This window comes from Sinohyriopsis cumingii, chromosome 6 (assembly GCF_028554795.1).
Source record: "Sinohyriopsis cumingii isolate HCF-2022 chromosome 6, ASM2855479v2, whole genome shotgun sequence".
Taxonomy (NCBI): Eukaryota; Metazoa; Mollusca; class Bivalvia; order Unionida; family Unionidae; genus Sinohyriopsis; species Sinohyriopsis cumingii.
In genome coordinates this window covers 149,496,882-149,510,021 of record NC_142966.1, presented here as the reverse complement: position 1 = coordinate 149,510,021, position 13,140 = coordinate 149,496,882, and the positions used below count along the sequence as shown (strand labels likewise).

Here is a 13,140-nt window from a genome sequence, read left to right as displayed (position 1 = left end):
TCTAGAGGATCGTTTATCCGTCTCTCGAATGTGGGAGTACTTTTCAGGCGTTACTGGATGTGGATTTTGGCTTGACGTAGACTCTCTGGGTCTGGATTCTGGCTCTCTCATGTCATCTTCAAAATCGCTGACTTGGATTTGAGCCAATACTTCGGCTACTGTGCTAGGCGTTAGGTCACGTTTCTGCCTCTTACTTTCTTCTCCTTTCTTCACGAAATGATGCGATCGTTTCATCTTGGTTGCAAATGACTCCTTTTAAACGCCATTGTCCCCTTTATATTAATGTATCATCAGTGTCTTCCCTATATAAATGATCAGTGCCTTCCCTCAAACAAAACATTTCACTCTCAATCCGACCAGAAGAGCCAACACAGAGCTTTGTAAGGTCTCATACGCAAGTTTTCTTCAGAGAAACCGACGGACTACTCCCCCTTCTTTCGACACAAAAGTCATGATACCAGCTATATCTGTCAGAAGAAAGGCATTGGTCTTCAGAATGGCCGCACAGTCAAAGCAATGCAAGCGTCAAATGAGACAAAGGTCAAGATAGCTGTAAGCCTTGTCAAAAGAAAGGACATTGGTCTTCACACTGCCTTAAGAAACAGCAAGAGCAGAAGGAAGACATGGGTTGAGAACAGAAAGAAGAGGTAACCTCCGAAAAGGAAGAACATAGACACGTTCAGAAAGAGAAGAAAGGAAGACGAAAAGAAAGTCAGGAAGAAGAAGAAACAACTGTGAGAGTGAAGAAATTAATACACAAAGAGAGAGGGCAAAAGAAAAAGAAGTCTATGAACTTTTTTTAAGTTGATGTGTTTTGACATTGGATTGCAATTGTTACCAGAGAATATATCTGACAGAAACACGTGTCTCATGTTTTTGATTTTTATAATAAGATCCTACACTCACGCACTCACACACTTCCATCATGAGAAAAAAGGATTTGATTTTCGCAGATACTGAGTAGTCTCTTTTCGAGAAAGATGGGTGGCCCTGTAAAGGGCAGTTGGGTGTTTTGGATTCCTTTCGTTTTTTTAAAAACAAGCTCAGGAACGGGAAGTAATAAGCTTTAACTGCTTTATCCATATGCCCACTTCTGCACCTGCTATTGTCGATGATTTGGTATATCAGACGTAGTGGCAGTCTGAACGAGATTGGAGTGTTTGGAAAGGGAAGGTCTTTTCTCTTGGATCGTATTAAAGAAGTCTAATACAATGCTTTCAGACTCATTAACTCTGACAAAATGTCTAAGAGTACCTTCACCGTTTGACTTTCACTGTCATCCTTCTCTACTAGGCATTGTTTCTTCTCTGCTTCTTCTTCCTGTAGTTTTCTTCTTGCCGCTTCTTCTTCTTCGTTGTTGCTATCGAATGAGAAAGGATTGTTCTGGTTCTTTCTGCTGTTGAGAAAATTTCTCCAATTCTTCTTTCTGTCTCTGTTTAAAATCTTCGACGTACGGTAGGGAAGGACAAGGTGGCGAAGGTACTGGTACCGGAACAAATACTTGTAAAGAGAGAAATTCTGCTAAATGCCATTTAAAACCATTCTCTTCTGGAAGTACGACTGTGGTTGTTTTAGTAGCCACTGCTATGCCATCACTCCTCCTATCCACAGCCGGTGCACCCCAATCCATCATCTTCGTAGTTTCCTACATGTTCTAACAATGCCACATCGATTCACTGCGCACAGACGCTAGTGCACCTGTATAGGTAATATGACGTCACAGGTATATTTCTTCGGATTGGAAGACAGACTCTGCACTGTGACTGAACTTTGTAACACCGTGTTAGGATTGGTAAAGGAAGTCAATCCGTTTCTATCCGCTCTTCCACTATAAATAACCACGGTTCACCCTATTCCATTCACATATTGTCGTCGTAAGATGTGGTCTAACGTATACTTGTCTACCCTCCTATAGTTGATGCTGTTCCACCCGGACTATCCCATGTATGTCAAATCATCATGGGTTATAACCCAGGTCACAGATACGGCTCTTTCGAAACGAAGAATCTATGTGGAGAGGCAAGGCTGTCTGAAGCGAGTCGTAATATACGGTCCTGATGCCAGAAGCAGTTTGAGTAAGAGAAGAAGACCCGTGCGATGCGCTCTTTGTTAACTAAATCGTGTTAACACAGACAAAAAGAAAGAACCTTTTCAGTATATATATATATATATATATATATATATATATATATATATATATATATATATATATATATATATATATATATATATATATATATATCAAACCTTGTCTCTAACCCTTTATTTATGTCTATGTCTCTATTTGTCCCTAGAGTAGCGCCTATTCAAGTCTGCCCCCTTGTAACACTGATCCTCCCGACTGAGTTCAGCCACTTGGAACATTGTTACCATTGTTTCCCCAAAGTCCAGTACCGTAACGTCACCCCTGTTCAATCCCCTATGTTCAATTCCCTTTGTCCCTAGACAGGCGCACCCATGTTAAAATTCCCTTTGTACCCCAAGGGCAGCGGCACTTTTTAACATGGAAGTCACATTGTCCCCACTCGCCCCCATTCAGTACTAACGTATAAGAATTTGAATTGTTTTCCATGTATTGATCTTTCTTTATTAAATATCTATTTCTGACAAATGTTGTTTACGTTATATATTCAATAATGTATTGTTTCAAGAGATATATAACTCTACTTAACTTTAAACTTTCTTATAAAGTTCATTCCTTTTTCGTGTTTTATAATGACCAGGAATGTACTCAAGACGATTTAATAATGGTAAGTGATGAAAAAAGGAGTAAGAAAAGCAAAAGCATGAAAAGATGGCAGGGACAAGTTATATACTACAATGTGTATATTAGTGAAATATTTTATTATGGTAGTTATCTTGAGAAGGAATAAGACGAAAGAAAAGGCAAAGACGGGTTCTGATAAATACATTGTTGGCAGCAGCACAAAGATACAAACGTTTAAAATTATAATATTGGACAATATCTACTGTTAATCAAAATATATTGGTCCGCTCCGGTGGCCTATGGAGCGTCCGCCTAGGATGCATGAGTTTGCTGGTTCGAACCCCGGCCGAGTTATACCAAAATGGTGCCAACAACTGCCTCACAGAGCGCTCAGCATTCACAGGTTAGTGTTAGGTCTGGTCGGCCTGGTTTCAGGACAATGTGACTGTATGGGACATGATGCCACAGTGCTAGACATCATTATAAAGTGCAACATTGCCGTCATCCTTGCGATATAACTGAACATTTTTAAAAGTTACATTAAAAATCCAAATCACACGCATACCCACAAAATATACGCTATGCGGTAGCGAAAAGCTAATGTAATCAGGTTAGCACGAGTCAACACGAGTTTAATTCTTAAAGTAGTAGAGACGAAACGGTCACCTTTGTTCAATTAACATAGCTGCATCAGAAGTATAATTTCAAAATGTTGATTACAGACTATATAAGTTAATTAATCTGTGATTATGATTTTCCCCATTATTTTTTGGCATTCCCACTAGTCCTTTTATACATTGTTTAAATACTTCGAAACATATCTCTACTGTCTGAAACATGATCAATCACAGGTTGATATTTTGTCTGGACTAGCAAATGTATTAAACAAGAATTGAGCAACAAAATGCTTAAAACACATTTTTCATGCCATTTTCTTAATTTCATTTACATATCTTCTTTACATCGCTTCTGGAAATTACAGAACATAAATACTCAGCTTATGACTATAATACTATTTCGAGTCTCTAATCACAATGCTTTTCGATAATATTATGTAGTGTATACAATTGTATTAGTCGTGGCAGTCTAATATTGAATAATTGTAATCCCCAAATACAAGAGCTAGAAGCTCTAAATCCAAATCCGATAAGCTGCTGAAATATTCTCTAACCACTAATTCTTGTACATAGTTATTCAATCGTGTATAACCCTGCCAACTACCAAACAATTTCTAGATTTAATTTTAACATAAGTACACGCAGCTCGATGCACGATTCATATAAAAGGCACTTAGATTTTAGTTTTCATCTCATTCTGCCTGTGATTCAATTGTGATTCACTTTGATGTGATTTTAAATTTTACCTTGGGCTTCTGGAACGTGGTTTTGGTGAGTGAGATATACATACTTATAAATAATTGTAGTACGAGGAAGCTATCTTTCTGATTTTGTTATATATCGCTTCAACAAGTACCATTGCATTCATTCATTCATTCATTCATTCATGCATTCATTCATTCAAGAATGAAATTAGTTCATAATTTTAAATTTTTTCAATGTCGTCAATCTTAATGCCATTTATAATAATAATAATAATAATAAAGCAATGATACAAAATGAATGATAATAATCAGTAGCGTAAGTAAGCTTAAGTACGGGGGAATATTCAAAAAGATTAAAATTTAATGATACCATATAGCACGCCTTTTTTCTCGAGAACAGTGAATAACGAAACATAATCAGGATGACACGATATATAATATGTTTGTGGGATGTATCATTTTATATCAAATGAGGATTTCCTCAAACGAATGTTATTATGTTACTGAAATGTTCAAAGGAAGCTAGAGATTAAAGAATTATATCGAATTTCCAGATTTCCATTTCAAAATAATTCAAACGAAAATCCTTTTCTCAAATTACAAAAGATCTAAGCTTCCTTGTATTTTTATAACTTACATGCCGTATATTGTATACATTGTGTCTCGCAATAGGTGATACGTTTTACTAATTGTTGTCCTTACCATCAGGACAATGGCTAAGGACACTACCACCTCTGCACCCGTCTCGCCGATAATACTAAAAACCTGGTTGCTGCTAACACGATCTGACCTTGATTTGCAAAAAAAAAACTATGGTCAAGTTTTCAGAACATTAACCAAACCCTCAACACCGAGTTGGAATATCTAGGTCAAGGTACCCGTTCCGTTTTTACCATAACAGCAAAGACCATGACATATTCGGGCTTACTGTAAAATAAATAAGAATGTCAACGTTGCAACTCTCTAAGTTGTGCTATTTACGTAGCACATTTTTTTTATCAGCTAAATTCCTTGCTCATGCGCACACTACCATGTGTCCACGCTCCAATCAACCATTGTTTTATCAAAACAAACGCAGTACTAATTTACCGGTTATTTCGGTGTTTCTAGTAACCCCTACTTTAGTTTCAAACAGTTAGAAAATAGACTGCAGAACTTTCAGCATTGTTACTTTTAAACAATTTTAAACAAAAACAATTAAGGACCTCAATAAGAAATGTATGTATCATTGTGATGCTTACTGTTGTGTCCATTATGCTTATCTATAAATACGTAAGAGTATCTGCATGAAGTTTAATGAGAGGGTGATACTAATGGACTCAAAATAATGATGATGATGATGATGATGATGATGATAACGAATTCAAAATAATATTAACCCGAACGCATTAAGATCGGCAACTACAAACATTATTATCATTATAAACTATTTTCCTTGTGTAACATAGTAGTAGTAGTAGTAGTTGTTGTTGTTATTTGGTCCAAAGTCAAAGTTGTTTCAGTTTCAGTGAAATGACAAAGACCAAATAAAACTTCACGACAAAAGAACAACGGAAATGACGTACAAACTGAAGTTTGTCAAATCTTTGTTTACATACAAGATAAAAGCCTGAATAATGCCCCAGCCCAGCACAGCCCCAAAAAGACTGAATTTTCAGAAAATAATATCTTTTCTCTTTTTCTATAGAAAGAAATGAATCAAATAAAGAAACTAAAAACCTTATGTATTATGCCGGACTTACATTTTCTCGTGCATCATGCTTTTGAAGACTTCTGTAATGTCAATACGTGGATCATTACTAATTGGGAAATCGAAAAACAAATTAATAAGTTAGAGTCGGTTATAACTAATTATCTGGTAGCATATAGACCTTATTACCACTTATATTTTAACGTTTCCGGTTCATAAATAGCACAGCTTTTACCGACCGACAACAGTCTGAAACTAAATACATTATCAGCAAAGAATTGAGATACTATCATACACAAATCTTTTGAAAACTGTTGTGGTTTGGCATTGGTCCACTGTCAAACACGTGTATTGAAGAAGTTTTGAATCTAATTTCAGTTTCTGTTAACCATTTAATAATTGCCTACCACACAGCTCGTGAGTTACTACTAGACAAAATAGCTTTCCTATCAGTTTCGCAACACAAAATTAATAGGGTGAAAAGTTAGCAGAACATGTCCAACGCTCAGGATGATAGGTAAAAAAAAAATAGCGGCTTGTTATTTTTTTCATATTAAAGCGACATGCTATGTACTGTTTATATGTTTTGTTCCAAAAATATCTGAAATAGAAATGAAAAGCAAAATATATACAAAAAGAATGATTGATCTATTGGCTCATGTATTAACTTGTCTATAATGTGAGAGAGACATTCATGTCCGCAGACAGGATTTGTAGACCCTAGGAAAAGTTCTGCAGCAGGTCTCTATGAATTACAAATTGTCACGGCGGAGGACCCTCGGACCATTAGGCCCCTCTCCACCCCCCACCCCCGCAAATTTGTTCTAGTTGTTTACACTGGCCTGGACCACCTCTGCCATTCTCGCATTGGGTAACGTTGTTGTCATACAACATTAATAAGTGTGAAAAAGAGAAAAATTAAAGAATACAAATCATTCTTAAGCTCTAATGAACACGAATTTGAAATGGTTTATACATGTTTATGACTTCTGTGAAGGTAACCTAGATCAGAAGAATGATTACTCTTTAATCCAAATGTATTGTTTGTCTTCAAACAAAAATATAGATGAATCCTAATATTATTTGTAGATATTCTAGTGTAATGTCTACAATACTGGATTTTACTTTCAGATTTACATCTCCATAAGACCAAGAAAAGAACAAACTATCTTCCAGTATGTATATTTACCAAATACTTATGAGTATGCTTCATTTAGTTCTCATGACAAACGGCAGAGTGTTTCATTTTGAGACGGTTTTCAATGGCGTTTATGACTTTTGGGGTCTAGTCAACGCTACGGATGGAATGGCCGCAATGCTCATAGATGGTAAACATATCTCACTACACTTCTGCCTGCGCACTGCCAGCACAGTGCAGGTGTCAGACGTCAGATATTCCAACGGAAACGAAATCGAAATAGTAAATATCCAAATCGACAAAGAATCTGTTGGCATCTTCGAAACTAACGCATCGATTAATTCTGACTGGCACACTTTCATGTCCACCGGACCGCTTCCAGGAAGACCTTACCTCGATATAGGATTGCATACTCTTCACGTACGGTTCAACGCCATTTCCGATGGTATGGCCATAGACTACGTTGAAATAGATGTTGACGATAACTTTATGACGCAGGAAATTGCAATGTGCGAGCTGACTTGTGTTCCGGATGTACCCTTTAACGTACAACGCACAGTAGGTTCTGACGACCTTTCATATGCCGTACAGAAATCTTATAATACTACATGTGCAGAAGTTAGCAACGTGCATATTCCCATATTTGACCACCTTGTTGAAAAATATGAAATAACGGCTGCTTTGCCGCAGTATAGGTCATTTTCCAACTGGAGATCTGAAAATACAAAGGACTGCTATCATCTATCTCAGTTTATTTGGATCTTTAAAGATATCAAGCTCTTTAATGCAATGCCCGGATCCATAAATTCGGAAAGAGCTACTCTCTATTTCACCGATAGACTTGATACATCGTCAAAGTTATACACTATATTGACTCTGCAGTTTAACTTGGAAGGAAAATCAAAAGGGATGATTGATGCAGATCTTGGGTCAATACTGAGAATACAATTTAGCGGAATAACAGAAGATACCATAGTTCAAATGCAATATAAGGGAAAGGGGGACATATCACCCAAAGAACAACAGATTCTGACTCCATCGCAGTCTGAAGCCTCCTGGCTGATTCCTGACTTTACATGGATTGAGACCGACCTTAACTTCATTTATATCTATATCAATTCCAACTCTTCTTTTTCACTTTCAATAGACAGTTTATCTCTCGAGAGGAGGAAATTATTACCAGACATGATCGTCGCCACATATAAGGATGATGATGTTATTGTTGAAGCTATATTAGCGGAGTTTTGGTGGTTGACTCCAGACACAATGCGACTTACACTTTCTAACCAAGAGTCATACAATAATGTTTCGTACTTTAGAATATACAGACATAATCCATGGAATTTTGAATATTCACAAGTCTTTGTAATGTATCAGGATGGATATACCCGTCTTCTTCCTTTACCACCACATGGCGTGGACTGGATACCGTTTGGTTCTTCTGTCATCATCGGGCAATCAAACCCTACTGTCGTGCGCCCTTATGCTGCTATCAGTAATGTTTACGTTGATCTTCAATCTTTAATTATGGATGTGAAGTACAATGACGGCGGATCTGCCAAATTACAGCTTGAAAACAGCTTGACAGAGACACGGGTTACTGTGTATGATATCGTGTTGGGACAAAGTAGTCTTTACCCTTTTGCAACATTCAGCTCAATGTACGTAGCCGATGGTAATTGTGACGTGGATCATATTAGCGTTAATGGTGGCCAACCAATGCATATAATGGAAACGTTTGGATCTATTATTGGACACAGTTTCGTCTTTTATAGAAAATGTATGTCCAAACACCTCAATCTCGGTCCGGATATATACATAGACATCAAGAGGAACAAGTAGAAATACTGGATTACGACTTTTACTGATACATGATCATAAGCCTTAGAAGACCAAGACAGAGAGGATGACATGTCTCTGTATACAAATCTTGAAAACTCGACTGAACAGTTTTCAACTCTTTTAACGAATTTGTATATCGTTTGACACTTTTGGAACTTGTTTTAAATCGGATATTTACTTCAAATCTCGAATAAAGTTTCTTATAAATCATAAGTAATCAGTCTGTAATGTATTTGAAAGAATTCAAACTCGTTTTAATTTTATATTGTGCAACGCAGATTTTTAAAGACTTGGAAATGCGATTTAATTTGTAAAAGAATAGCAAACTGGTTAAAGTTAGTAACTCATTTAAGCGAGACATAAATATGATCTGAGAAGTTTATAGACAGTTCCAAACTAGTTTAAACTTTTAATAAAAAAAAGATTTATCGTCGTCCCAGCGCTATTTATCTAACTAATGAAAAACATTTTGATGATCTTTTTTTTTTACCAGGCACTCGTAGATTTAAGCAACTTTTCTGACTGCAAATATATCTATTGTAAAATTATCCTTATAAAACATACACATCTTTAGGTTCGATGATTACTATTTCAGAAAGCTCATTAAGTAGTCCATTTGTACTATTAACGAAAATATTACTGACATTTTGACGAATTTGCAGTCCTTTATATGCATCTATCCATACGTCGTATCTAGAAGAGGCCGTATCATCACCTAAACAGGGTATACAATTTTCAGACAGATAGTGTTCATTTTTTCTCAAACGTCTATGTTTTTCCCGAACGTTTCAAAAAAGGAGAGCTATTGAACTAGGTTTCTGTGTTTTCAAAACGCTCTCATTCACACTTAGTTATAATATTGCCACTTATTTCACGTTTAGGTTTACTTGGTTCATGTCAAACCAGTATACCACCAATGACTTGGTTAAGTTTTCTCTTTGCAAATGTTAGGCAAAACTAGGCTACACAGATCAGATACTAAAGCCTCTAGATTCAGTTATGTCTAACGCTTATGCAAGTCTTTAGAAAATTATGTAATATAGTTCATAAATATCGATACGTACTCTACAATAATATCGACAAAGCAGACAAATAATATATTGCTGATACAAGCTACTGCCAGTATAATCATCAATTCATCTAATAATGTTCATCTGCAGAATTTAGTCGAGTCTCGTACAGTGTTGTAATGGCTACTGCTTGTGTGTTTCCTGGAACTCGAATCAAGATTGCTTTCAGTATTTTCAAGCGACCTATTAAGGAATTCCTATTGCGGTGAGGTTTTTAGCCACTATTTTCAAGAGCTGTTACGACTGTTTTCTTCTTATTTTGGTGCTGATGATGGTAATGACGACGTCGACAATTGTAATATTCCGGAACAATATGTATACGACAATAAATATTTCCTAAGAAACGGGTCAATAAGACAATGTTTAGCAGAGACCAGTTACACAAACATCTGACTAGCATAAATATATTGAACTAATATTGTTTTTACCTCGTTACACCAATCGATGTTTCGGTCGACATTATGTTCTTGTTAACTCTATGTACATGTATCTCATATACCTCAGATAGATTTGTGCAATATTGTGTTAAGAGCGATCAGAACTGTAACACAAAAGTTTCTTATCGATCATGTAATTGGTCACGTGAACATAATGAATCAACTTGATTTATCGATTCTTTTTTTTCACGACGATATTCTAATTTCTTTGAAAGCTTAATAAAATAGACAATACCTTTGTCGAAAATACATAAGTAACTCATTCGAATCTTCATTTCTCATTAACTGAAATTAAAAAATGTGTTCATGTTTATGACTTACGTATTGCAAACATTTCTCGTTTTGGTAAATAATATTATTTTATCAAATGAAACGCCAAACTGCATTTTGACTAAATTTGAAACATATTTAGTACCCTCTGTTGGAATGATTTTGTTTGGAATTACCTATACAGAGGAAATTTAGTAGAAGTCTTTTAACCTTAATTTTCTTCTCACTAAATTATATCAATCTATCTGTCTCGCTCTCTCTCTCTCTCTTTATATATATATAAATATATATATATATATATATATATATATATATATATATATATATATATATATATATATATATATATATATATATATATATATATATATATATATATATATATATAAAACAGAGTGACACCGATCATGTGGTGGCATTTCTTGATGCTGTTAAAGGATTCAAAAGAATCGATATCGACTCTAACAATGCTTATCCGCAGGGTTTTAATGTCATCGTTTTGTACCGGCCTTGAAGAATTTCATGTACTTAATTTTGTCGTCTCCAGATGTTCGAAGGTGGCCGGTGTGCCAACGGCAGATATTAGTTTTTGTAGTGTTCCGAAAAACATGCTGGAACGAGGCGACATTGGCTACGGCAAACTTCATTCTCCTTTCGTATCCACCTTGTTAACTGGTGGAATGGGGGTGACGTATCTCGATTCTCTTTCAGTAACATTTTTTAAAAGTGAATTTATTTTTTGTGGAATTGCTAAATAAATAGATATCTCTTGCAATAGCTAGAGTGCCACCGCCCCCATTCTCTCACCCATCCACTAGTCTGCCTCTTATGCTACTTTACATATTAATGTGTTCCATTGTTTCTGCATACATCTCACTGTCTTACACAACATCTTAAAATAAAACTGACCATGAAAACTGAAAGGTCCTCCTATTGGATCCCATACCTAAGACATACAAACATCCAATTCTTATTTTCTTTAAAGTTCGATCAGCTCCGATGACAACAAAAGCTCCTGTCGAACTAACAAATTAATCGTAATGTTTTATTTTTATCGTCTGAAAAGAAATAAGAGAAAACCACACACGGGAACTAAATACAAACAACGGATTTCCTAAACTTTATTCCCTTAAATGTTTGGATCAAAAGTATAGTAGTAAGTGCAGGTCATATCCAATGACATGTTGAAAATTAAACGTTAATTCGGTCAGATCTTTATAACGTTTTCTGCAAAGCAGGCTTCTACCTGACTGCTCGCAATGACCTATACCCGTACCAAGAGTACAAGTAGTTTCGCACAAAACTATACCATACAACCTTGACATTGAATGCGCTGCTGCAATCGCCACAGAGTTAGTAATGCCATTGTCTCAAAATGCAGTTGAAACTAAAAGGAAAATAATATACGAATGCACAATAGCCTAGGCGAGTTTTCAACATAAATCACTTGACCTAACAGATTACAAGGTTTTGAAAAGGTCCATTGAACTAATTAACTAATACCAGTCAAATATAACTACTGTGTTCAAGCATCTATATATCTGCAACACGTGAAGAAAATATATAAAGAAAGAAAACCCTGAAATAGACCGGGTAATGCAAGAAGGATGGCATATGTTGGCATTAGCACGACCTTTGGTCGTCTTGTCCCTAATAAGTCAACACACAAAAGGTTACGTTGCAATAAGAGTTAGATTAGTCGACTCATTTAGCGTCCGAATAAGGCTTTTTTGTAGTTATGTTGACAAGCTTGAACGACTATGACGGCTTATTTAGGTGGATAAGTGACAAACATAGGCATCCACAGATGACAAAAGTAGGCATTAACACGGCTAGTGGTCAAATTATTCTTTTATTAAGTTGGCATAAACAAATGGACATGCCGACTTAGATTTTACAAATGCTAACGTATGTCTTGTCTTAAGACGACTTATTTACAAATATGTCAGCCTTTTTGAATGAATTAGTCGTCTTATTTAAATGGATAAGTGGCACGTAGATGGCAGAAATGTGACACAATATTTGAACAATACTATCACGTGTATGGGTACAAAGACTTCAAAACTTCAATACTAAACCAATGTTTTCGTCAGAGTGAATAACAACAATGGAATCAGACGCAGCCAACCACACTAAAACAATATTAACTCATCTATGCGCACAAGTGAAACTTCCATTAAGATCAAAGACTAATACAGTGGTTTCTTCTGAGTGCTGAACACCGAAAGGTAACCTACTCCAACTAGTGCAAAGATGCTAAGTTGACAGACAGTGGAATCACTCCTTTTTGCGCCAGCATCATATACAGACCAACTTCAACCACTAGACTTGAAATAAAAAAAGTACACAGGAGAATTAAAATTACACTTCCACAACTCTTATGCTAAATATGTCAATCAGGCCATCACGTAAATTGAAGATGTTATCACGTAAATTGAAGATGTTAATGGTGACAATCAGTGTAATGTATAAACCAACCTTGCAACCTTATTAATCAAGCTAATTCGCGCTGAATGGATAACACCGTGTAACAATTTATTTTTGTTCCTAAGTAGCAAGTTTTATTTACTAATTGCTTCTGCCTCAAAAGTATAGAAAATAGCTAGTATTCCCCACAAACTTTGATTTTGTGACCATTTACCTATTTTCCAGAACATTTCAGATA

The 13,140-nt window shown here is 35.8% G+C and overlaps 1 protein-coding gene across 1 annotated transcript; it reads left to right on the top strand.

The window, feature by feature from the left end:
• Window positions 1–4,046: 4,046 nt before the first annotated feature.
• LOC149798249 (uncharacterized) lies at window positions 4,047–8,884 on the top strand. Its single transcript, XM_089960561.1, has 2 exons — window positions 4,047–4,095; window positions 6,850–8,884. Exon 2 carries the CDS (start codon window positions 6,896–6,898, stop codon window positions 8,696–8,698), a length of 1,803 nt encoding a protein of 600 aa, XP_089816687.1. The 5' UTR covers window positions 4,047–4,095; window positions 6,850–6,895; the 3' UTR covers window positions 8,699–8,884.
• Window positions 8,885–13,140: the final 4,256 nt, after the last annotated feature.

Excerpts from the sequence above, each read along its gene's own strand:
- LOC149798249 (XM_089960561.1), top strand. The coding sequence starts at position 6,896 with ATGTATATTTACCAAATACTTATGAGTATGCTTCATTTAGTTCTCATG.